The 22,165-nt window shown below is 39.6% G+C and overlaps 5 protein-coding genes across 5 annotated transcripts; 1 reads left to right on the top strand and 4 right to left on the bottom strand.

Annotated features, from left to right (window-relative positions):
- Positions 1–235: 235 nt before the first annotated feature.
- On the bottom strand, positions 236–1,672 carry LOC310663402 (olfactory receptor 14A16-like). Its single transcript, XM_083411221.1, has one exon. The coding sequence runs from the start codon at positions 1,280–1,282 to the stop codon at positions 347–349; it is 936 nt and encodes a 311-aa protein (XP_083267347.1). The 5' UTR covers positions 1,283–1,672; the 3' UTR covers positions 236–346.
- A 3,176-nt stretch (positions 1,673–4,848) lies between these two features.
- LOC310662144 (olfactory receptor 14I1-like) lies at positions 4,849–5,841 on the bottom strand (the record flags this gene model as incomplete). Its single annotated transcript, XM_083408915.1, has 1 exon — positions 4,849–5,841. The coding sequence occupies one exon, from the start codon at positions 5,839–5,841 to the stop codon at positions 4,849–4,851; it is 993 nt and encodes a 330-aa protein (XP_083265041.1).
- Positions 5,842–8,122: 2,281 nt separating this feature from the next.
- On the bottom strand, positions 8,123–9,124 carry LOC310662143 (olfactory receptor 6E1-like; the record flags this gene model as incomplete). Its single annotated transcript, XM_083408914.1, has 1 exon — positions 8,123–9,124. The coding sequence occupies one exon, from the start codon at positions 9,122–9,124 to the stop codon at positions 8,123–8,125; it is 1,002 nt and encodes a 333-aa protein (XP_083265040.1).
- A 4,643-nt stretch (positions 9,125–13,767) lies between these two features.
- LOC310662142 (olfactory receptor 6M1-like) lies at positions 13,768–14,712 on the bottom strand (the record flags this gene model as incomplete). The annotated part of the gene is made up of 1 exon (XM_083408913.1): positions 13,768–14,712. The coding sequence occupies one exon, from the start codon at positions 14,710–14,712 to the stop codon at positions 13,768–13,770; it is 945 nt and encodes a 314-aa protein (XP_083265039.1).
- Positions 14,713–20,157: 5,445 nt separating this feature from the next.
- LOC310662141 (olfactory receptor 4D9-like) lies at positions 20,158–21,108 on the top strand (the record flags this gene model as incomplete). Its single annotated transcript, XM_083408912.1, has 1 exon — positions 20,158–21,108. One exon carries the CDS (start codon positions 20,158–20,160, stop codon positions 21,106–21,108), a length of 951 nt encoding a protein of 316 aa, XP_083265038.1.
- Between the last annotated feature and the right edge of the window lie 1,057 nt (positions 21,109–22,165).

Here is a 22,165-nt window from a genome sequence, read left to right as displayed (position 1 = left end):
CGGGAGTTCCCGCTGGGCTCTGTAGGCTTGCAGATAGCTTCCTGAAGCCTGGAAAAGGAGAGGGGTCAGTGTGCACCAACCCCTCTCACTCTCCAGGCTTCAGCAAAAGCCTGCATTCACTCCATAAGATGCAAACACATTTCCCCTTCATTTTTGGAGGGGAAAAAGTGGGTCCTATAGAGCGAAAAATACGGTATATACATTTTATATGCAAATTTGCCCAATACACATCTATTTGCAATGCACTATTATGCAGTATAATACATTATTATACCATTTTCAATGGCATTTGCATTGTTATGCAAAGCACAGGAATTGTGATGTGCATGAGACACAATGCAAGCAATCATGCCAGGAGACTTCTAATTCTTTTCGGTATTTTCAACACAGCCTCTTGGATGTCTTTGTTCCTAAAGCTATAAATAACGGGATTCATTAGTGGTGGCAAAACATTATACAATAAAGCAGAGAGCAAATCCATTGTTGTAGAAGAAAGTGCTTTAGGTCTCATGTATGAAAACAAAGCTGTGCTCACAAATAAAGAAAAGACAGTCAGGTGGGGGATGCAGGTAGAGAAAGCTTTATATCTGCCTTGAACAGAAGGGATTCTCAGCACAGCAGAGAAGATATAGCCATAGGAAACAAAGATGAACCCTCCACAAAATGAATCTGCAATAAACCCCATGGCAAAGATCAAAATTTGGTTAACCTTTGTGTCAGTACAAGAAATCTTAAGCAACTGAGGGACATCACAGAAATACTGCCCAATAATATTAGACCCACAGAAATGTAGCCTGAAAGTGATAATGGTATGTAATGATGAATGGATTGAGCTACTGATCCAGGAAGCAGCTGCCATTTGGATGCAGGCATCCCAGTTCATGATTAGCTCATACTGTAAAGGATGGCAGATTGCAACATAGCGATCATAAGCCATGATAGTGAGCAAGGCAAGCTCAGAACTTCCAAAAGTGAAAACTAAGAAAACCTGTGTGACACAGCCAGCAAAAGAAATCCTTTTGTCATCTGACAAAGAAACAGCTATGGATTTGGGGATAGTGGCTGAGATGTAGCAAATGTCTGATAATGATAGGTTGACCAGAAAGAAGTACATAGGAGTGTGCAGTTTGTGGTTCAGGGCAACAGCAATAGTGATTAGGAAATTCCCCACTAAGGCTGTTAAATAAATGGAGAGAAATATCACAAAGTAAAACAATTGTTCTTCTCGATTACTGGAAAACCCCATCAGAAGAAATTCTGTCACTGTAGATTGGTTGGCCATCTGAATTCTTTAGTATTTCTTAAAACATTTTCTTGAAGAGTAGCTCTGTTATTGTGTTTTAGCAATACCAGCAGAGGTGTTTGTAACACCTAAAATTAGAAAGGAGTTAATGAAAGTCTGTTGGATGAGGAAACATGCAGGCAATTGTATGTGGGGTTTGCTCCCTAACCCAATATGAGGTAATGGGTGATGCCAGCAGTAGACATTCAACTGACACCATTCTTTCTCCCCGGTACTAATAGAATTTTAGAGTTGAAAAGGAGCGTGGGAAGCATCTCAGCAAAGACCCAACTTGGTTTCATGTTGAATCAAGATTGAGAAAGTAGAATCAAATACACACTACAGCTTATCAGAGCAACCTTGCTATTAGATGTAAATAGGCAGATTCTCATTTGTTGTTTGCATAAAGGATCTTAATGATGGTGTTTTTGTTTGTTTTCTGCAAACCATAATGCTTCTACTTTATTTTTAAAAATGCAAACCACATACCACCTAGCATTAATGAAAAATAATTTGGCTTTGATGAGCGTTCAGAGTTTAAGACCAATCACCAGTATTTGGAAACACCGTTTTACCTTCTCTTACCTATAAATACTACCTATCTTTTCATAGAATAATCATATCTTCATTAATCCTACTACTTTATTCGTTTTGTGGTCTTTTCAGAACTAGAAATATGAGCACTAGATGTAAATAGATTTAAAAATCCTCCTTGGAGTGTGGTTGCGTAAAGGAACTTTACACTTGATGTTTTGGTATTTTTGCTAACCATAATGTTTTCACACACCTCCTAACATTAATGAAAAATCATGAGGCTTTTAAGCCCAATCACGAGAATTTTGAAACATGCAGACAATTGTATGTAGGGCTTGCCTCCTTTCTTAATATGAGATAATCAGCCCAAACGCCAGAATTTTGAAACACCACTTTATTACCTTCTCTTACCTATAAATACTACCTATTTTTTTTCATAGAATAATGTTTTCTTCATTAATCCTACTGCTGTATTAAACCTTTTACAGTCTTTTCATAACTGAAATATGAACACCTTTCAAGTCCTAGTCTGCACTGAGGATGAACTAATAGGATTCTACTCACCTCTGTCTTTGTCTGGAAGAAGAAAGTGTCAAAATGTTGAAGTGTTGTCTTTAGTAGACGATTTATAGTTTGTGACAAAGAGGAATCAATTGAGCCTCCCTGCTTTCTGTAGTGCTTCAGAGAATCACTCCTTGGAGAACATCACCATGAGGATTTGCAAATCCTGATTTACAAAACAAGTGATGCAATTGTCTATATTTCCTAGGATTATTTCCCCACTATCTGACCCTTAACTTCAGTCTTATGTAAGGGATGCTTAAGAGTGAAGTGCTGATGAATGGAGACTGAATGGAAAACTGATTTCAAAACCTACATGGTTGTTATATCTTTTTTTATTGACCAAGATGTCAAGCTGCAAGTCGAATTAAGTACTGAATCTGATTAACATAAGTAAATTATTCTGATTATTCTGAGCCAGTATAGTGTTGTGCTTAGGGTGTTGGACTAGGACTAGGGAACCCAGGTTCAAATCTCTGTTCAGCCATTAAGATAACTGGATGACCTTTCACTAATTTTCTCAGGCTAATCTACCTTACTGTGCTGTCGAGAGGTTAGACTTGGGAAGGATGACCTTCAGCTCCTTGGAGGAAAAGGGGGATATAATGACAAAAAGTAAATATTGGGAGCAAAACATCTGAGACAGGTCTATGATTTTAAACTGGAGCAATAGATTTGGTTCAAGAAACTTGGGAAGGATCCAAAGCAAAATGTTATGCTTTGAAATAAGATGTCAGTGTGTTAGGTGTTCACACCTAGGCTGGAGATGAACTAGGAAAGGCTGAAGGACTCTTCCTGGAGTGAAGCTGGTTTGAGAAACAATACTGTTACTGTTTCATCTGCATTCCTAGACCCCCCTTCAAATCACTGGATCTGGCAAGTGTTAAAATCTATTCCAGGATTTTCATTCCTGGAATAGCCTCTGCTGTACCTCATTCCAAAGGAAACACAAACCCTGTTCATTTTGAAATGATTAACAATCTCTGCATTTAAATTGCATACATTTTTTACACTTTCTGAACACACTCCTCCTGTAAAATACACATTTTTCAATTCTTTACATTTTCAATTCTTTACAATTAATTTCCATATTAAATGTCCACTTTGTACATAAATATGTTTTGTGAGGTCTTCTTGCATTTGGAAACCTCATTCCAAATGCCAGTGTTGGACACAACTGAGGATCGGTCTTAAATATTGAGTCATGTTGTTGAAGTTATCAATGGGCTTGTCCCTACTTTTTCCAGTCCTCACTACTTTGACGATTGCTTCCATGATCTTTTGATGTGAACTACCAACACAGGAATTTTATTCAACATTAAATGAGCAGAAATTTCACATACAATAGTTTTCTGAGAAGTGTGTTGGATAATTTCAGCCCCTTCTCTCCCTCCCATCACAGGTTATTTATGTTACCAATAAGCACCCACAAATCATAAGAGATTTTGGAAGAGCATTTCACATCAGCTTTTATTTCATTCACCAACCGCCAAGGAGTCTCTTTTATGTTCGAAGCATTAATGTCTGGCATGGAAAACTGTACTTTGACTTTCATTGCTGGAATTGGAAATGCAACCCATTCACATTTTTAAAGCAAAACTTGATTTTACTAACCCAACATAGTAATGGTCAATGAATTCAAGTAACAATGACTCTGATGAATGAATCATAATAGTTATCAAAAATTAGTTACCAAAGGCTTTTATTTGCACTATAGGTTTTTTAAAAAATAAAATAAGAATAATTCTGACTTTCTATCCACAGTCATAATCTTCAAGACCACTGAATTTATAGTAAATATAATGAAATAAAGGTTTAAAAAATCTGTTCTAGGAACAAGTCAATAGAAACTGTATCTCTTTATCTCTTTTCATATGCCACACACAGCCTCAGCAGCAATAACCAGGAAAAAGCATTAAAGCCCAGATCATCCCTGTGGGATCCATTTAATATGCATGCTGAAATGTCATTATCTTAGCCTTACATCTAAAGACAAGCAGAGATGAAGCCAAAAGAACCTACCAGTAACACCATGATCTAGTCTAGTTTAGTCAACATTACACAATTGTATGTGTCTGCCCACTTTATTAAAAAAAAAAGAAAGCAATGGGACACAGAACAGGGTCATAATGAAGACATAAGAACATGGGTAGGTACACTTTAAATCATGGGAGCCGACTTGCCCCCCATATTGATGCATCACATGATGGCGCTGGGAAGAGGCAGGATGCATGGAGGGTGATCTGTGCCCTTTGTTCACCTCAGCCCCCGCCTGGCTCCTGGGTGAGGGCAGGGGCACTCGGAGGGCACCCGGTGGTGGCGGAGGATGGTTGCCCCCTCAATATTGCAGGGCTCAGCCCCCTGCCCACCAATATTGAGGAAGCCAAAGCCCCTTCCGGTCCCTATATGTGGCGCCCCTGCTTCAAATCATCTTGTGTACTATGTGCCAGTCAGAAACTTCCATATCTGACTCAGGGAGTAGATGTTCCTGTTTGCATATTATGCCACAGACCTATACAGCCACATTTTCCTTTGGTATGCTTTTTCCAGGATCTGCCATAGATTTTCCACAACACTGCTTTGATCTCCTTGTTTCTCATGCTATAAATTATTGGATTCATCAGTGGGGGAAGGACACAGTAAGCCATGGCAACTGAACTGTCCAGACCCGCCAGGGAGTTGGAAGTTGGTTTTAGGTTGGCGAAGATGCCAGTGAAAAGAAATAAGGAGACAACGCAGAGATGAGGAATGCAAGTGGAGAAGGCTTTGTCTCTACTCTGTGCCAAAGGAATTCTGAACACTGTTTTGAAGATCTCCACATAAGACACAACTATGAAACTGAAGCAGCCGAGTCCTAGACATGCACTCAAGCCCAGAGCCACAGCTTCAACAAGGTACAAGTCAGAACAGGAGAGCTTAAGTAGTTGAGGTATCTCACAGAAGAACTGATTGATGGTGTTGGAACAGAAAGGAACAGCGAAGGTTGCTCCAGTGTGTAATGTTGCGTAAAGGAGACCACTGATCCATGTACTAGTCACCATTTGGATGCATGCTTCCTTATTCACTACTGTTTCATAATGCAATGGGTCACAAATGGCAACATACCGGTCATACGCCATGACTGTGAGGAGGAAAAAGTCTGATGCCATGAAGAAAAAGAGAAAGAAGACTTGAGCGATGCACTCAGAATACGATATCAACCTGGTGTTCATGAGACAGTTAGCCATGGCTTTTAGTATTGTGACTGAGATGTACCCAAGGTCCATAACAGACAAATTTGCCAGGAAGAAGTACATGGGATTGTGAAGATGGGGATCTGTGACCACAGCCACAAGGATGAGGATGTTCCCTAGCAATGCTGCCATATAGATCAGTAGAAAGGTCACAAAATATACAAGCTGTATCTCCCGAACATCAGAGAAACCCAAGAGGAGGAATTCCGTAATGGTGCTTTCATTGGACATTTTGTCCTTAATACATTTTGCCCTACAAAAAAATAGGCAGCATAACCAAAGTTAGTAAGGGAGAATTGTCTTTTTGTTACTCATATACCCCCCTTAAAAAGGCTACTTTTGATCTGGGGAGAAGAAAATGTCATAATTTTGGCATGGGTGTTGCCCCCCCAACCCCTATTTCCTCCCCATTAACAATAACTGAATGGATTTAAAGTTTTAAGGGGGGAGAGAGATAAGTTTCATCATCTCTTAACACCAGAGAACAGCATAGTGCTGCCCTCTCTCTCCCCATACCAAGCTTATCCAATATGCCTGTCTCTCAAATCATGAGAACTACAATAGAATTTAAATTCTTTGAATCTCATGGCATATACATAGTGCTCAGTGAAGAGCAGTTTATCATGCCGTGGTAGTATTGATTGGGGATGGACGCATTAGATTAGAAGGTCCTACTTTTCCTCCCCCAGACACAGATAACTGCTATCAATTCTGATCACATATTTGGAGTAGGAGGTAGGAGGCAGGGGTCTAGGAACTGTGTGAATCAAATGGCAACATTAATCCTGTCCTCACATGCAAAAAAATTGAGTGCCCCATCCCCCACCCCCACCCCTCTATTTTAATAGAAATGGAAAGAAATGTCAAGAAAAATACATGAACTATTTTGATTGTGAGAGCGAAAGGCACTCATTGGTTAAGTGCAGACAGGAACAAGGAAGGCAAGAATTATGAACTGCTTAATTTTTACCTTTCAGTTGGATGACATGAGGTTGCAAAATATGAATAGGTACTGAACAGGTTGAGGGAGCATTCAGGTTAACCCCGATGATATGCCATGTGTTCAATTTGCCCTACTGAAATCCTCAGAAGCTCACTTCTCCCCCAACAGAGCCTGTTAATAAATGCATTGCAGCCTACAGATGGCATCACACATTGTATCTGTGGTCCCAAGAGTGCACAAGACATTCGGAAAGAGACAACCAAACTTATTCTCAGTAGAACTGGAAACTCTCAGGTAGTCTCTAAAGCTCATCAGGAGGGAATAGGTGAAATATTGTGTGTGTTTCAAAAGGATCAGAAACTTGAAAGTAATAGCTAATGCAGATTCAGGTTGTGAAGTCAGAATTTTGGAAATTAATTCTTCTCATTTACTTGCCTGTATATTTACTTCTATTAATACATGTGCATACTGCACAAAATACTAGAACATCACCATTCCCTGCATCAGGATGTCAGCATGCCCTCTCTATATGACCCCAGTTCAATTTCATAAAAAGGTGCGATGAAACAGCCATATCATAATGATACGTGGCATTCTCCAGTTGTGTGAAAACTTACATAGCCCAAATAGTACCAAACAGGCACAGTAGGGAGATATCTGCATCCTTGGGTTTGTAGTTTGTGAGAGAGTGTGTGAGTTTTGTAAAAGAGACAGGGAGGGAGAGAAATTGGTACCAAATGCTGCCTGACTGTTGGAGGAAGAGTAGAAAACCAGAACACTTGAAAGGATGGAATGGATATCCTGGAATAGGGCAAGGACATGACTTGCTGGAACCGTAATAGAAGCATTACACACACACACACACAAACACAAACAACACACTGTGTGTGTGGATCCCATTTATTTGTGACTGATGGTAATCTCTCTACAACAGAGAATTGTGTAACCACCAAAAACTGAATTGTTGCTTAAGTTTTCAAACGTAACAATTAAAGTTTATCACAAATAGCTTCAAGAAATCCACAGCTGGATACAGTGTGATAAAAATGTTTGTTGGAAAATTATACTTAACGAACAAATTTAACAAAATTGATGTCTCTCAGAAATGCAATTGCATAATTGTCATTAACCAAGTAAAACATTTTATATTGAGGTTTCATTTTCTTCATCTGAGACTCACACAATAGAGTTTTCAGATCATTCTCAGCCGCATCATTATCAAAATTATTAATAACAACTATATGCCCCTTTTCACAGGAACTCAGAAAGTAAAAAAAGTGGATCATAGTGTTACTGTTTTCAAACCAACTCTCTGAGGTAGCTGAGGCTGTAAGACAGTATCTGTTCAAAGACTGTCCTGTGAGATTCATCACTGAGTAACTTTTTTAATGAATATTGCCTCACTGAAAGCCAGAAGCTCCAACATACCACATTTGTTAGAGATTTCGAACAGTAACAAAGATTAGATGTTTCCCAGGAAAATGATCTACACATCTAGCACATTCAGCTGAACCATTTTTCCACCCTTGTAGATGTGTGTACAGCTTCCCACCAACCTGCCCACCTTTATCAACTTCCATTATTTAATACTACACAGTGCATAGGCCCATTTTCCTGTTTCAGAAATCTGAGCTTAATTAAGGGGGAAGTCTTTCTCCTGGCAAGATGTTTCAGGGCCTCCTTGACCTTCTTGTTTCTCAGACTATAAATGAAAGGGTTCAGCAATGGAGTTACCACTGTGTTCAGTATGCTGACTACCTTGTTGAGGTCCAAAGAGTGATTTTTTTGTGGCTCAACATACATGAAAATGCAACTCCCATAGTAGAGTGTCACCACAATTAGATGAGAAGTACACGTAGAGAATGCTTTCTGTCGTCCTTTGGCTGCAGGGATCCTAAGCACTGTTCCAATGATGAAGATATAGGACAAACTTGTCACTAGTAATGAGCCCAGAAGCAGCAAAGCTGCACTTACAAAATTAATCATTTCAATTTTCCTTACATCAAAGCAGGCCAGCTTGAGTAAGGGGTCAACATCACAAAAGAAATGTTTAATGACATTGGGTCCACAAAATGGCAGCTGGCCTACCAGGATTGTAGGTGGTAGGACTGCAAAGAAGCCCCACATCCAGGAGGCAGCAATAAGCTGGAGGCAAAGGCGCATGGTCATGATGGCTGCATATCTCAGTGGGTTGCAAATGGCAAGATAGCGGTCAAATGACATGACAGCCAAAAGGAAGAACTCACTGGAACCTGCTGAGAAGAAAATGTAGGCTTGCAAGATACAACTATGGAAGGAGATGGATTTTCTCTCACTCATGAAGTTGACTAGCATTTTGGGGATAATTGTGGTGGTGTAGAGAGCCTCCAAAATAGACAAGTTGGCAATAAACATGTACATTGGGCTGTGAAGGCTGTTCTCACACCACACCAAGGTAATAATGATAAAGTTGCCTACCATAGCAACAGTGTAGGTGATGAAGAATAAAGTGAAAAGCACTGGTTCATCCACCTTAGTATCAGAGAAGCCTAAGAGGATGAATTCAGTTACAATCCTTGTCTGGTTCCTCATTGTGATGTGCTGCTGAAACAGTGACTTGAGGAAATGGAGAGATGGGTAGCAGCTGGGCAGACAAATTCTTTTTTCCACTCTGAAATTTTAGATAAGATAAGACAGGCATGAAAACTGAGTTTGAGAAGCATGGAAGAGTCCATATGGCATTCCCAGTCAGACCATGCATGGAGAAATCAATTATGCTTGCTTAAACTAAGGGAAAGAAGGAAAGAGAGAAGTATTGAAAGAACCAAAACTGGAATTCTATGTTTCATGAATGCAAAACATTTGCCCTCTATCAAATTACAGAATAGAAATGTGCAATAAGGCCAATGTTTCATTTTTAAACATAAATAAAACACTTTAGAGAGTGTTAAACATGTTTATCACCCATTAGTTTCAAATGCAAGACATGTGAGTAATTTCCTAAATGTTCCAGTTTAAAATCAATGGTACTGAAAAGCACTAATTGATAACCTGACTCTTATTATTTAATTCATCCAACATGCCCCCAGCTTCTGTTTTAAACTCTTACCGTTGGAATATTTTAATAAAATAAATACACATATTATTATCTCAGTATGTTTCACTTCTTCTACCAGTAGTGACACTGCTGGAATGAATTTTAGAACAGAACAAAGAGAATGAGGAAGCAGAGGAAAAAAGTGGATGGAACATAAACAGTGATGGCAAGAGAAGCAGAAGAGAAAATAGAACCATTCCCACCTCTCTCAGGTCTTCAGCAATAAGCCTTTATCTCTTTTCTCTACAGATGTAACTTGCACCCATAGGGTGCCAATGAAACCCCAATCTTCATTATCGGTTTCCCCTTCTTATTTTCATTGATATGTTTGTCAAAATAAAAGGTAATTCATGAAGCATAGTCTAATTAAGCTACATTTTTTTCTGCCTTGCCTCTTTCAGAGAGCTGCAGGGATAAAACCGAAAACAAACATATATTTCCAAATTGCCAAAATTAAGCAATGGGTCCATCCTCAGCAATATTAATGTTTTTTTCAAGCTTCTTTCAGGTTTTCATTATCTTGGATTCTTACCACCCCCACAGGAGAGAACTGGCTGAACATAGGTGTGAGAGAGAGCAGTTAATACTGTTTTAAAAGTTTCAGTGTAAATATTAGGTGAATGAAGAAGGCAGCAGCCTAGAACATTATAGTCCTTTATCCTTTTCTTCATGATAGAGACCAAATGAACACAGTCTTGTTTACTACAGGATATGTGGAAACAGTTATTCATCAAAGGGTAAGTATGTATCCCCAAGGAACAAATTATATCAGGCCTACCAATATATCCCTGAACCAGTTCCAAAGCACTTATTTGCAGACATTTAAAATACAGAATGAATAATGAAATATTTTGTTTCTCTGATCACTGAATCTTCCACTGCTACAATAGGTGTATTCACACACAGAATTCAATGAGTTTAGAATTTGTGTATATAACAGGTGAGCTGTACACCTGTACAATTATTCACATGTAATGTTTAATGAGTGTTAAGTCTATATACATATTTACAAAAACTCCGTAGGGAGACAACTTGTGCCGTAGGGAGACAAATGTGAACAAGCCTATTGTCATCTGGCATGTTTCATTGGATTTGTGTTGGGTGTTGAACCTTTGTGGAGTTATCTACAAAATGTCTTCTAAATTCACATTTGTGTGAATCTGAATGTCTCTCGTCAGGTGAAACATTTGAGGAATTTTGAGGAAAGCAAAAAAAAAGTATTTCAATACAGCTAATGAGATTTCTTGCGGTAGATGACATAAACTACCCTTTTGGTTGAATATGGCAGTTTAAGGACACTTTCCCAGACTTATTCAAAGCAGTTAGCAAAGAAATAAAACAATAGGATCATGAAGAAAAAAAACTAGAGCCATTCTTTGAAACATGCAAAGGTTAAAATACTAAAATAGTTTAAAATTGCCTCAGTTTCCTAAGCATCTGGGTAGACTTGTCTGAACTAAAATGTTTTTAGCTGGCACAAAAAATACTACAGTGAATGCAGCTGCTTGATCTCAATAGGCAGGGAGTTCCATAGTGTAGGCACTGCTACACTAAATTATCAAGTTTTTTCTGGCACTTGTAGTAGTGCTGATTTTGCCAATCAATGTGGTTCAGTGGACACATGTGGGGTAAGGCAGTCTCACGAGCAAACTGGTCCCACGTTATTAATGGCTTTATATACTGATAATAACAGCTTGAACTTGGACCAATAGCAAATTGTCAGCCAGTGCAGATCTCTGAGCACATGGTCCCCACTTCTGTCAGAAATCGTGCTGCAGCATTCTGCGCTAACTGCAGCTTCCAGATCTAATGTTATGCATAGAATATTAAAATTAATGACCTGTTAAAATCAATGGACATGACTAACGTATGTCCATTAATTCCAATAGGTCTACTCTCAGTAGAATTTAATACGCTACACCCCTTACTGGGGATAGTGTACGTAGAAGTGACAATATTCTAGTGTTTCTAAATGCCTCTGAAAAAGCATTTAAGAACTTTAACAAGTTTAAAAACTCTTATGTTATTTTTTCCAGGCCAATAAATGCAAGGCGAGGAACTGTGATGGGAAAAGTTACTAACAGACATCTTAGCAAGCAACTGTGCACAGAGCACACAATTCTAAATTTTAGAGTGCATTCTACCACACCACTTATTTGAGAAGTTAACTGTTTTGACCAATAGATTCAGTATATCTCAGGGCTATTGTATTATACGTTCCTCATGCCTTGACTTTGTACCAGGGATGGACAGATCAGCCTAATCCATATCAGCTATCCATACCCATGTGCAGAATGTTCTTACTGGGCAACCTTGCCTAGTGCTAACACTGATATCTGATCAGCACCAAGCAGTCATTTTTGTTCTCTAAGGCATTTGGGTGCTGACATGGACATAGTGCTGTTTCTTGCAGCCATTTTAGGGGACATTCTATCGGTTTATGTAGTAATTATCCTGTATATGGGATGAACTGTGTACTTATTGAATAATCACTTTTAATGTGATAATGTGCAGTGATAAGACTCCACTTCCAATATCAAGGGTTATCAATGATTCCTATCAAAAATGTACACTGTACTTCATGTTTTATTGGTTTATCCTTTCTGGCCAAACTAGAAACAACACTGGACACACACTTAGCAATTGCATGAATGTTGTTTTTTTGTTTGTGCTCTCTGATCTGGCTCAGACTGTTATGTTGAGTGTGGAAGTTTTACCCTTTGCTTCTTTGCTGTACACCTGGGCAGTGTTCACACAGCAGTTTATTTCATTTCCTGGATGTTTCCCTGCTAATTTGTGCATTATATTCAAGCTTTCACATGACATAAGAGCCACTTCTTAGAAGTCTGGTGGAAAAGAGAACAACTTCAGTGCTTCTTTCCATGTTAGTTGCTTCAAAGAAGTAGTAGTAGTAGTAGTAGAAGAAGAAGAAGAAGAAGAAGAAGAAGAAGAAGAAGAAGAAGAAGAAGAAACCATGTTTCCAAGTTTGGAATCCATTTGCAAGCCTGAAAGCTTGTACAGGGCTATGTACCAGCTGAAGTCCCTCAGAGGGCTCCACAAGCAACTTTCCTTTAGAAAAGCTGGTTATGGAGCCTCACTCCCCAAATTGCCCCCTCCCCTCAATAGGTGGGTCAAGGAGAGGAAGGACACTTGAGGAGCACTCACCCTCCCAGCCAAGGATTGCTCACTCTGCATAACAGCTGTAATCCTGCAGGATACAGATGACACTCTGAAATTGGCTTTCCTCACTCACCCACACCAAGATCAACAGCTGTGGAGAGGAAAGGGCAATCTTTCAGGTTCTGGGTGAGGCTTTGCCAATGGCTTTCCTAAAAGGAAGCTTCTTGTGAAGCATGGCACATCCACACCAGACTGAATGCTCAATTGTTGGGTCAATCCTGGGGTGGGAATTGAGGTTGGAAACCACAAAACTAGAAGGGATGTAATGGAGTACCCTGGAATGGGATATGTCTGACTGGCTGGCTGGCACCTTAAACAGAAACATTCCACACAAAAATATTTTGGTGCAGATTCCATTTAATAGAGACAAATTACTGTCTCTCTACAACAGAGAACTAGTTGACTATGCAAAAGAAAATTGTGGCTTAATTCTTCAACATTTGCAATTAGAAATCATCACAAATAACTTCAGGTATTTCACAACTGGCTTCAGCATGACCAAAAAATCCCCCAGAAAATATTTGTGGAATATATTACTGCTGGAGATCTATAAATTCAAATATAAAGTACCAGTCAAAAGATTAAACAAAACTCAGAAATGCAACTATATAATTGTAATTAGCCAAGTGAAACAGTTTCTTTGAGGATTTATTTTCCACATCTGACACTCACAGAATAATTTTCAAGTTTGTCACAATATATATTATTAATAACAATGATATTGGTTTTCTGCTGATTTCCAAAGGAGCTCAGGAAACCACAAAATTGTGAGAATGTGTGACCCTGGGTGAGAATGTTCACTCTGGTCTTCTCAGTAAAAAATACAAACTCAACCCCACCCACTACTAAGAGTTTTAAAGCCGTAATAAAGATTTGTTTTTTTACCAATAGTCCCCATTTACTTTCATTGTTATTTAACACTACATAGTGTAGGGAAACTTTCCCCTGTTTCCAGGACTCAGCAATTAATTAAAGGGAAAATCTTTCTTCTGGTTAAATGTCGCAGGGCCTCTTTCACTTTCTTGTTTCTCAGACTATAAATGAAAGGATTCAGTAATGGAGTTATCACTGTGTTCAGTATGCTGGCTACCTTGTTGAGGTCCAATGAGTGGTTTTTTTGTGGCTGAACATAAATGAAAATAGAACTCCCATAGAACAGTGTCACCACAATTAGGTGAGAGGCACACGTAGAGAATGCTTTCTGTCGTCCTTTTGCTGAGGGGATCCTAAGCACTGTTCCAATAATGGATATATAGGACACACTCGTCAACAGTAATGAGCCTAGGAGGAGCAAAGCTGAATTGACAAAATTAATCATTTCAATTTTCCTTACATCAGAGCAGGAGAGCTTGAGAATTGGGTCAACATCACAAAAGAAATGGTTGATAGAATTGGGTCCACAAAATGGCAGCTGGCTTACCAGGATTGTAGGTGGTAGGACTGCAAAGAAGCCCCACATCCAGGAGGCAGCAATAAGCAGGAGGCAAAGTCTCAAGGTCATGATGGCTGTATATCTCAGTGGGTTGCAAATGGCAAGATAGCGGTCAAATGACATGACAGCCAGAAGGAAGAACTCACTGGAACCTGCTGAGAAATAGATGTAGACCTGCAAAATGCAACTATGGAAGGCGATAGATTTTCTCTGACTCATGAAGTTGACTAGCATTTTGGGGATAACCGCGGTGGTGTACAGAGTCTCTAAAAATGACAGGTTAGCAATAAACATGTACATTGGGCTATGAAGAGTCCTCTCACACCACACCAAGGCAATAATGATAAAGTTCCCTACCAAAGCAAAAACATAGCTGATGAAGAATAAAGTGAAGAGTACAAGTTCAACCCTTTTAGTTCCAAGGAATCCTAATAGGATGAATTCGGTCACATTCCTTGTCTGGTTCCTCATTGTAATGCAAAGCTGAAAGAGTCACTTGGGATAGTGAAGGTACAGGTATTGGTCATACCAATTCTTCTTCTGCTGTGATAATTCTGGATTATGTAAGAAAGGTATAGAAACCATGAGCCAGAGAAGGACAAAACATCCCACATGCCTGCTTCTGTGAGATAATACATGAAGCTATGCATGAGAAACATCAGCTGTTTTTGTTTAAATCAAGGGAAGAAATGGACCCTGAGAAATTGAAAAAAAATACAAGATATTAGGATTGATATACTATTTTTCATAGATTGAAAACTAAGCCCTTTCTTGTACTAAACTGAATAAATGAGGAAATAAAGAAAAGGTTCATTAAAAAACTTTTTAAAAGCTTTATATACAATAAAAATGTTTATCTCCTACAAATTTCAAAAGGGGGAAGCATAAACAACCTCCTAAATAAGTTTGAAACCAGTACACACAAGTTCTTACTTTCAAGCTTAATATTTAATTTAACTGTTTGTTACTGTTGAAATATTTTAATAAATAATGAACCATATCTGATGCTGCTGCTTTGGCAGCACTGCAGACTTCCCCAATGCCACAGAACCTTCCCCTCCTCTCCTCTGTAGTGTCTCCTGCATTCTCGATATCTGCTCCAGAGAGGAGGAAGACCAGTTGGAGCAGATTAAAGAATACATAGAGAAGACAGGAATGAAAGTTCAGTTGTTCAAATTGAAGCATTACTCAAAACTCTATATTTATGTATATTGTTATGGAACAGATCCCCTCCCCAGCTTGAGGTTTTTTGTTTTTTGTTTTACTTCTTTTGGCAGTATAGTGGTACCTTGGGTTAAAGACACTTCAGGTTACAGACTCCACTAACCCAGAAATAGTACCTTGGGTTAAGAACTTTGCTTCAGGATGAGAACAGAAATCATGCTCCGGCGGTGTAGCAGCAGCAGGAAGCCCCATTAGCTAAAGTGGTGCTTCAGGTTAAGAACAGTTTCAGGTTAAGAATGGACCTCCGGAACAAATTAAGTTCTTAACCTAAGGTACCACTGTACTTAATACCCTTTTAATTTTTAAAAAGTTGCAGTTTAAATATTATAAGAATTAAGCAGCCACCAACCTGTGTCATGCCCTACTCTTCTTTTCTTAATGATAGAGACTGAACTAGTACAACTCTGTTTCCTACAGAATATATGGGAAAAAAATGTTCATCATTCAGCAGGTATGCATCCCAAAGGATCAAACTATGGCAACACTTTCCTGAGTCAATTCCAAAGCACCTTTATGCAGAACTTTAAGAGTTCTCTGACCTCAGATTCAATGTCCTAACATAAAGTATAATGTTCCTCCCATCGCTTAAAATCAGGCTGATCTCACATTACATTTAATGTGTGTAGAACATAAGAATTTGAGTTGTGCACTTGTTTTGTTATTCTCATGTAATGCTTATTGAGTGTAGAGCCTGTCCTCGTGTGTAGACAATTGTTGAACCATATAAATCAACAAGGGCACACTCTTAAACACAATGTGGTATAGAGACAACCTGTCCACAAGCCTATTGTCATGTGGGGTGGTATTGGGTGCTGCCCTTTTGCTGGGTAACCTCCAATATGACCCCTTTTGTGGAATTTGGATGTCTCTCCTCAGGTGAAACATGTGAGGAACTTTGAGAAAAGCTCCAGGTATTTCATTACAACCAACAGATATGCCAACTCTAGGGGGCCAATGTGTCTCCAGCTCCCTCAATCTTTATTGGAAAGGGCACCTCAATGTTGAGGGGATCAAACACAGTGCACATGCATGACGTCACAGGGGTTGCACATTGCATCAGAGTTTCCAGAACACTCAACCTCCTTCAGATGTTGCAATGTCCTGCACGCCGCTTGTGTGACACCACACGTGTTTGATGCACAACGTGTGTGATGTCACATACATGTGGTGTGTGCTAGGCCCCCTCAATCTTGCGGGCAACCTGGAACCTCTGACAACTAATGTGATCCCCTGAAGAGAGATTACACAGCCCACAATGTAGTGGTGGAATAGTGTAGTTTATTCTTCCGAGCCCCTACAGGTGCAATGACACTCCATTGGGGTCAGGGAAGCACCCAACACCCCTCTATGGGATTGCCCAGTGTTGACCACTGGGAGGGTGCAAGCCAAGCTACCAGGGTGTCACTGGGCAGCTAGGGGAAGAGATTCCAGAGTGGCAAAGGCTCTAACCTGAGTTTAGTACATGGCTCAGGCCCCTTATGGGGGCCCTTATTCTATGCTGATCCAGCCCACTTCCATTTTCTCCAAATTATAAAGAACTTCAGAAATTCCTAACAATATTAAGCCTTTTTTTAACTTAGGGAAAGGCAAAAAGAAGAAGAAGAAGAAGAAGAAGAAGAAGAAGAAGAAGGAAAGGCAAAAAACAGCAACAATTGAGTTAATGTCTTCGGACGGCGCCGGCTCCTGGCCTCTTGAGCGAGATGAGCGCACAACCCTAGAGTCGGTCATGACTGGCCTGTACGAGCAGGGGTACCTTTACCTTTACCTAAGAATTTGAAGCTCAATGCAAAGAAAGAGACACTGTTTGGAGGGGGTTCCTCAGTTTGTTTTGGTAGAGTACATTCTTTTCTGTATGGGGTCACCCTCCCCCTGAAGTTGCAGTTGTGCTCCTTACAGGTACACTTGGATCAATTACTGTCCTTAGATGCACAAATGGCATGCGTTTTTTTGGAGTGCTTTCTGGATGGACATAGATTGACTTCAATGTTCTATGCTCTGATAAACCCTAGGCTAGATTACAGCAGCTGCATTATACACAAAACTGCCTTTAAACTTAAGAGTATATGAAGCATGTACTGGATAAGGCCAAAGTCCTATCTAATCTAGCATTCTGTTCTCCCAGTGGCCAAGCAGATGCCGATGGGAAGCTCACAAGCAGAAACTGAGCACAGAGCACTCCCTGGTCTATGATTCCCAGCCAGAGGCATATAGTCGCTGATACTGAAGACCATTGATAGTCCGGAAGCTGCAGCTAGTGCGTAATAAAGCAGGTGGATTTCTGATGGCCTCTAGGAAGCTGAATAGAGGGATGCGGGTGGCGCTGTGAGTAAAAGCCTCAGCGCCTAGGACTTGCCGATCGAAAGGTCGGCGGTTCGAATCCCCGTGGCGGGGTGCGCTCCCGTCGCTCGGTCCCAGCGCCTGCCAACCTAGCAGTTCGAAAGCACCCCCAGGTGCAAGTAGATAAATAGGGACCGCTTACTAGCAGGAAGGTAAACGGCATTCCGTGTGCTGCACTGGCTCGCCAGATGCAGCTTGACACGCTGGCCACGTGACCCGGAAGTGTCTGCGGACAGCGCTGGCTCCCAGCCTTTAGAGTGAGATGAGCGCACAACCCTAGAGTCTGTCAAGACTGGCCCGTACGGGCAGGGGTACGTTTAGGGAGCTGAAACATTTACTTTCTTCTTTTTTCTTCAAATTCACTTTTGAAAGAGCTGGCAGATTTCTAAACAGAGAAGCTGCATCAAACTCCTCAAAAGTCACCACACACCCTTGTTGCAAGCTACCTAACACTGTATGTGACCAACTAGCACAAACACAATGCATACCCTGATACACTTTCAGCAAGAAAAGAATGAAATGAGAATCAAATTTGGAGAAGCAGTCATGTAATTGGTCCACTGATGCAGCTTTCCTTACATAGCTTTCCTCTGAACCCTTTCTAGGAAGAGCTAAAGTAGTAGCAGCTGAAGACCCAAGAGATGTTATGGTCTCTTGCTAAATTAAATTTAGGCAACAGCTTCAGAGACCACTTGTGGGAGCCAGAGTTGACTGCGTTTTCTCACAGAAGTAGGCTAATTTTCTCTCCTGCTTATTACAATACCAGTGATCACATCAAAGCTGTAAGTACATTAGATTTTTGAAGGTCTTGGTGAAGTAGAATCTCAGATCTTGGACACATCGGGTATTTATGGTGCACTTATTTCATTTTTTGAAAATTTTATTTAACATGTATCAATTCAAGAGTTTCAGGGTTGCTTCTCACACAATGTTATGACAACTAAAGTGAAGCATTTTATTTTAATGGCAGATTTCAGGTTTTCCCATTGACGTTATGGGACTTTAATTTGCTTCCTTCAGACTGGATTCTCTCTCTCTCTCTCTCTCTCTCTCACATCTAGCTAGCTAGGTATCATCTGAATTGTGTCTACTTAAACACATTTAGTGTGAATGCCACAGAAAGTCCAGTGAGATTGGGCAATGACCTTTAGATTCAATAATTCATTAAAATGATTGGACAAACAATGAAGGCAGGTCAACATACCAATTGAAACATCTATGTACAGATGCATTGTACTGCTAAATAATGCATTGAGGGACATAACATATAGGATGATCAGCAAATTTTCATATATGTTGAATATATTTTTGTTTTGTTTTGTGGAAAACTAGGCTTGTCTGCTGCATAATTGCCTTCCAAAGAAGGTACATATCCTTCTCTAAAAGGCATTGGACCACTTCTAATTGCTTCTTTGTTGAATCCTTTGTTGTTGTTCTAAATAGTTACATCTTAATGGACACAATCCCACTGATTCCAGTGTCAACACAGAAAAGCAAAGTGGAAGAGCTGCTTTGCAGCCCCTTAAATGGAATCCATCTGTATCTTCTACAACAGGCACAGATAACTCAAGAAACACTGTGGTGGCGGTGGTTAATTTATTCCCCACCCATCTGGCTTGGTTTTGCCAGTCACTTTGGGTGGCTCCCAGCAGAACAGTAAAAACAATATTATAATAAGGAATTTTGTTATATCTCAGCCTATTCCTAATAATGAAGAGCAGGGAGGTGGGGAAGTGAAGAGAGATACATAGATGTGCAGATTAGAAGAATAGCATGGAAAGCAGAGTGTGATTAAAATGGAAGCAAAGGTATAGAAGTTATCATTTGATAGATGTAATCTGCATATGGTTGGAAACTATTGAGCCCAACTTACCCCCTCAGTGTTTTTATTATTGACATGGGTGTTGCTGGACAGCAGGTAATATTAGCCTTTTTATGGATGATTTTTTTTTTTTTTTACTTTTTAGCGTGATGGTAGTAAATTCTTTCTGCAGAGTTTCTGGCATTCAGAGTAGACAATATTAAACTGGATGGATAAAGATAAGATCATAGGAGGGCATAAGAAGGCACTGCTGAATCAGGCGCATGGCCAATCAAGCCCAGTATTCTGCTTTCCAGTCACAGCAGCCAGGCAGATGCCTATAGGAAGTCCAAAAGCAGGAGACATACAAGATTTTTAAAGAACAAATTTAAGTTCCTGAAATTTTTCACGAGGTAAAGTGACCGAAAATAGAATCACCCATATGCTTTGAACATTGCGAAGAAATAAACTGATAACCAAATGAAAATGTGGATAAAATGAAATAAAAAAAAATATTATTTCCTCCCTCCAGATATTTGTCACAAGTCTACAGAATGGCAGTGGATAACTTCACAAGCAGAGTTACAGAATTTGTATTTGTAGGAATGTCACAAAATTCAGAATTTGAACAGTTTTTATTTTTTCTGTTCCTGACAGTTTATATAGCTACTTGGTTAGGGAATGTCACCATTATAATCACTGTAATATCAGACCACCATCTCCACATGCCCTTATATTTTTTACTGGCCAACTTGGCTTTTCTGGATGTTAGTGAATCTACAGTAACTGCACCTAAATTGCTGCAAGTGCTCTTTTCCCAGAACAAAACCATCTCCTTCAATGGATGTTTGACACAGATTTTCTTTTTTCACTTCATTGGGGGTACAGTTGTTTTTTCTCTTGCAATGATGGCAGTTGATCGATATCTAGCTATTCACAAGCCATTGCAATACATGATCATCATGAACAAGAAAACCTGCTTTGGGATCATTTTGTGTGCATGGCTAGGTGGCTCCATTCACTCCATGGTCCAGGTAGCACTGATCCTGCAGTTACCGTTCTGTGGTCCCAACATACTGGATAATTTCTACTGCGATGTTCCACAGGTGGTCAGATTGGCCTGCACAGACATCTATACTGTTGAACTACTTATGGTCTCCAACAATGGACTTGTTGTGACAGGAACCTTCATTGCTTTGCTCATTTCATACAGCATCATCTTGTTCAAGATAAGAAATCATGTCTCAGAAGGGAAGCACAAAGCTCTTTCAACATGTGCAGCCCAGATCACAGTAGTGAGTTTACACTTCATCCCATGTATCTATGTTTATGACCAGCCCTTCAAGAAATTTACAGCGGATAAAGTGGTCTCCATTCTCTACACAGTTATCAGCCCAGTGCTGAATCCAATCATTTATACATTAAGAAATACAGAGATGAAAAATGCTATAAGGAGGCTAGTGAGGAAAGTGCTGAGGTTTTATCAGAAAGATTCAAAACTGTAAATGTTATTTAAATGTATATTGATTCTTATTTAAGCATCCTTATATATTGCTTTAAACTTATTTAGTGATGAAATTACCAAAAAAATTAAAATATTATTAGTTTCTGCCAAATGCCCAGGAAAAGAGAACTGCATTTACCTGGCACTGAAATGATGAGAAGTGGGGTTTTCTGGGGAAAGCATTCTTTTTAAAAAATGAGATACGACTACAAAAAGGGCCTGTTCTCTTGTCATCACCTTCTGGACCTCCCTCAACAGTGGCACAAAGAGAAGGGTTTCTCATGATGATGTCACAGGCCGAGTAGTTTTACATAGGGAAAGTCAGTACCTGGGGTCCTGGGCCACATAAGGCTTTTAATATCTAAACACCTCAAATTTGGCATGAAAACAAATGGGCTGCCAGTGTATATTAAGGGCGTAAACTATATTTATGGTTAAGGACATAATGAGTTGGATTTATGTAGTAGTAGTAGCAGTAATACTATTACTACTACTACTACTACTAATAATAATAATAAATTTTATTTATATCCTGCCCTCCCTGGCCAGGACCAGGCTCAGGGCGGCTAACATCAGAGTATATAATACATTAAACATAATGTAGGCCATTTCAGGAAGTTAAAATTAGTTGAATGAGTAGTTCTAATAACAAAAATGAAATCTGCAATGCCTGCAGCTTCAGGGTTGAAAGCATTAAAACAAGACTCACTGTGTTTATAAGAATTAATGCATGGGTACTCATCTAAAGTACTGATCTGCCCCCTGTCACTATAGCAGTGGTGGTATTGATATTTTATTCTGTTTTTAGTTTATTGCTGATTTTATTTTTTAAGATGTTTTTTAGGATGTTTTCAGTAGTTGTTTTTAACCCCTTTTACTGTTGATGTCGTTGTTTTATTTTCTTCATAAACTGCTTTTTACAACCAAGTGGTGCATAAATTTGTCCCCATGAAAGAGGCAGAGTGCCATGGGGTCATGTGGGCCTTCAAAAGGCTACTCAGCTGTAAGCCTCAAAGGATAGCATGATCTAATGGGGCTATAGTCAAGGTATTGCTCTT

The sequence above is a fragment of the Podarcis tiliguerta genome (genome assembly GCF_965153285.1).
Source record: "Podarcis tiliguerta genome assembly, chromosome: 13".
Lineage (NCBI taxonomy): Eukaryota > Metazoa > Chordata > Lepidosauria > Squamata > Lacertidae > Podarcis > Podarcis tiliguerta.
This window is presented reverse-complemented; position numbering and strand designations above follow the sequence as displayed.

Excerpts from the sequence above, each read along its gene's own strand:
- LOC310663402 (XM_083411221.1), bottom strand. The coding sequence starts at position 1,282 with ATGGCCAACCAATCTACAGTGACAGAATTTCTTCTGATGGGGTTTTCC.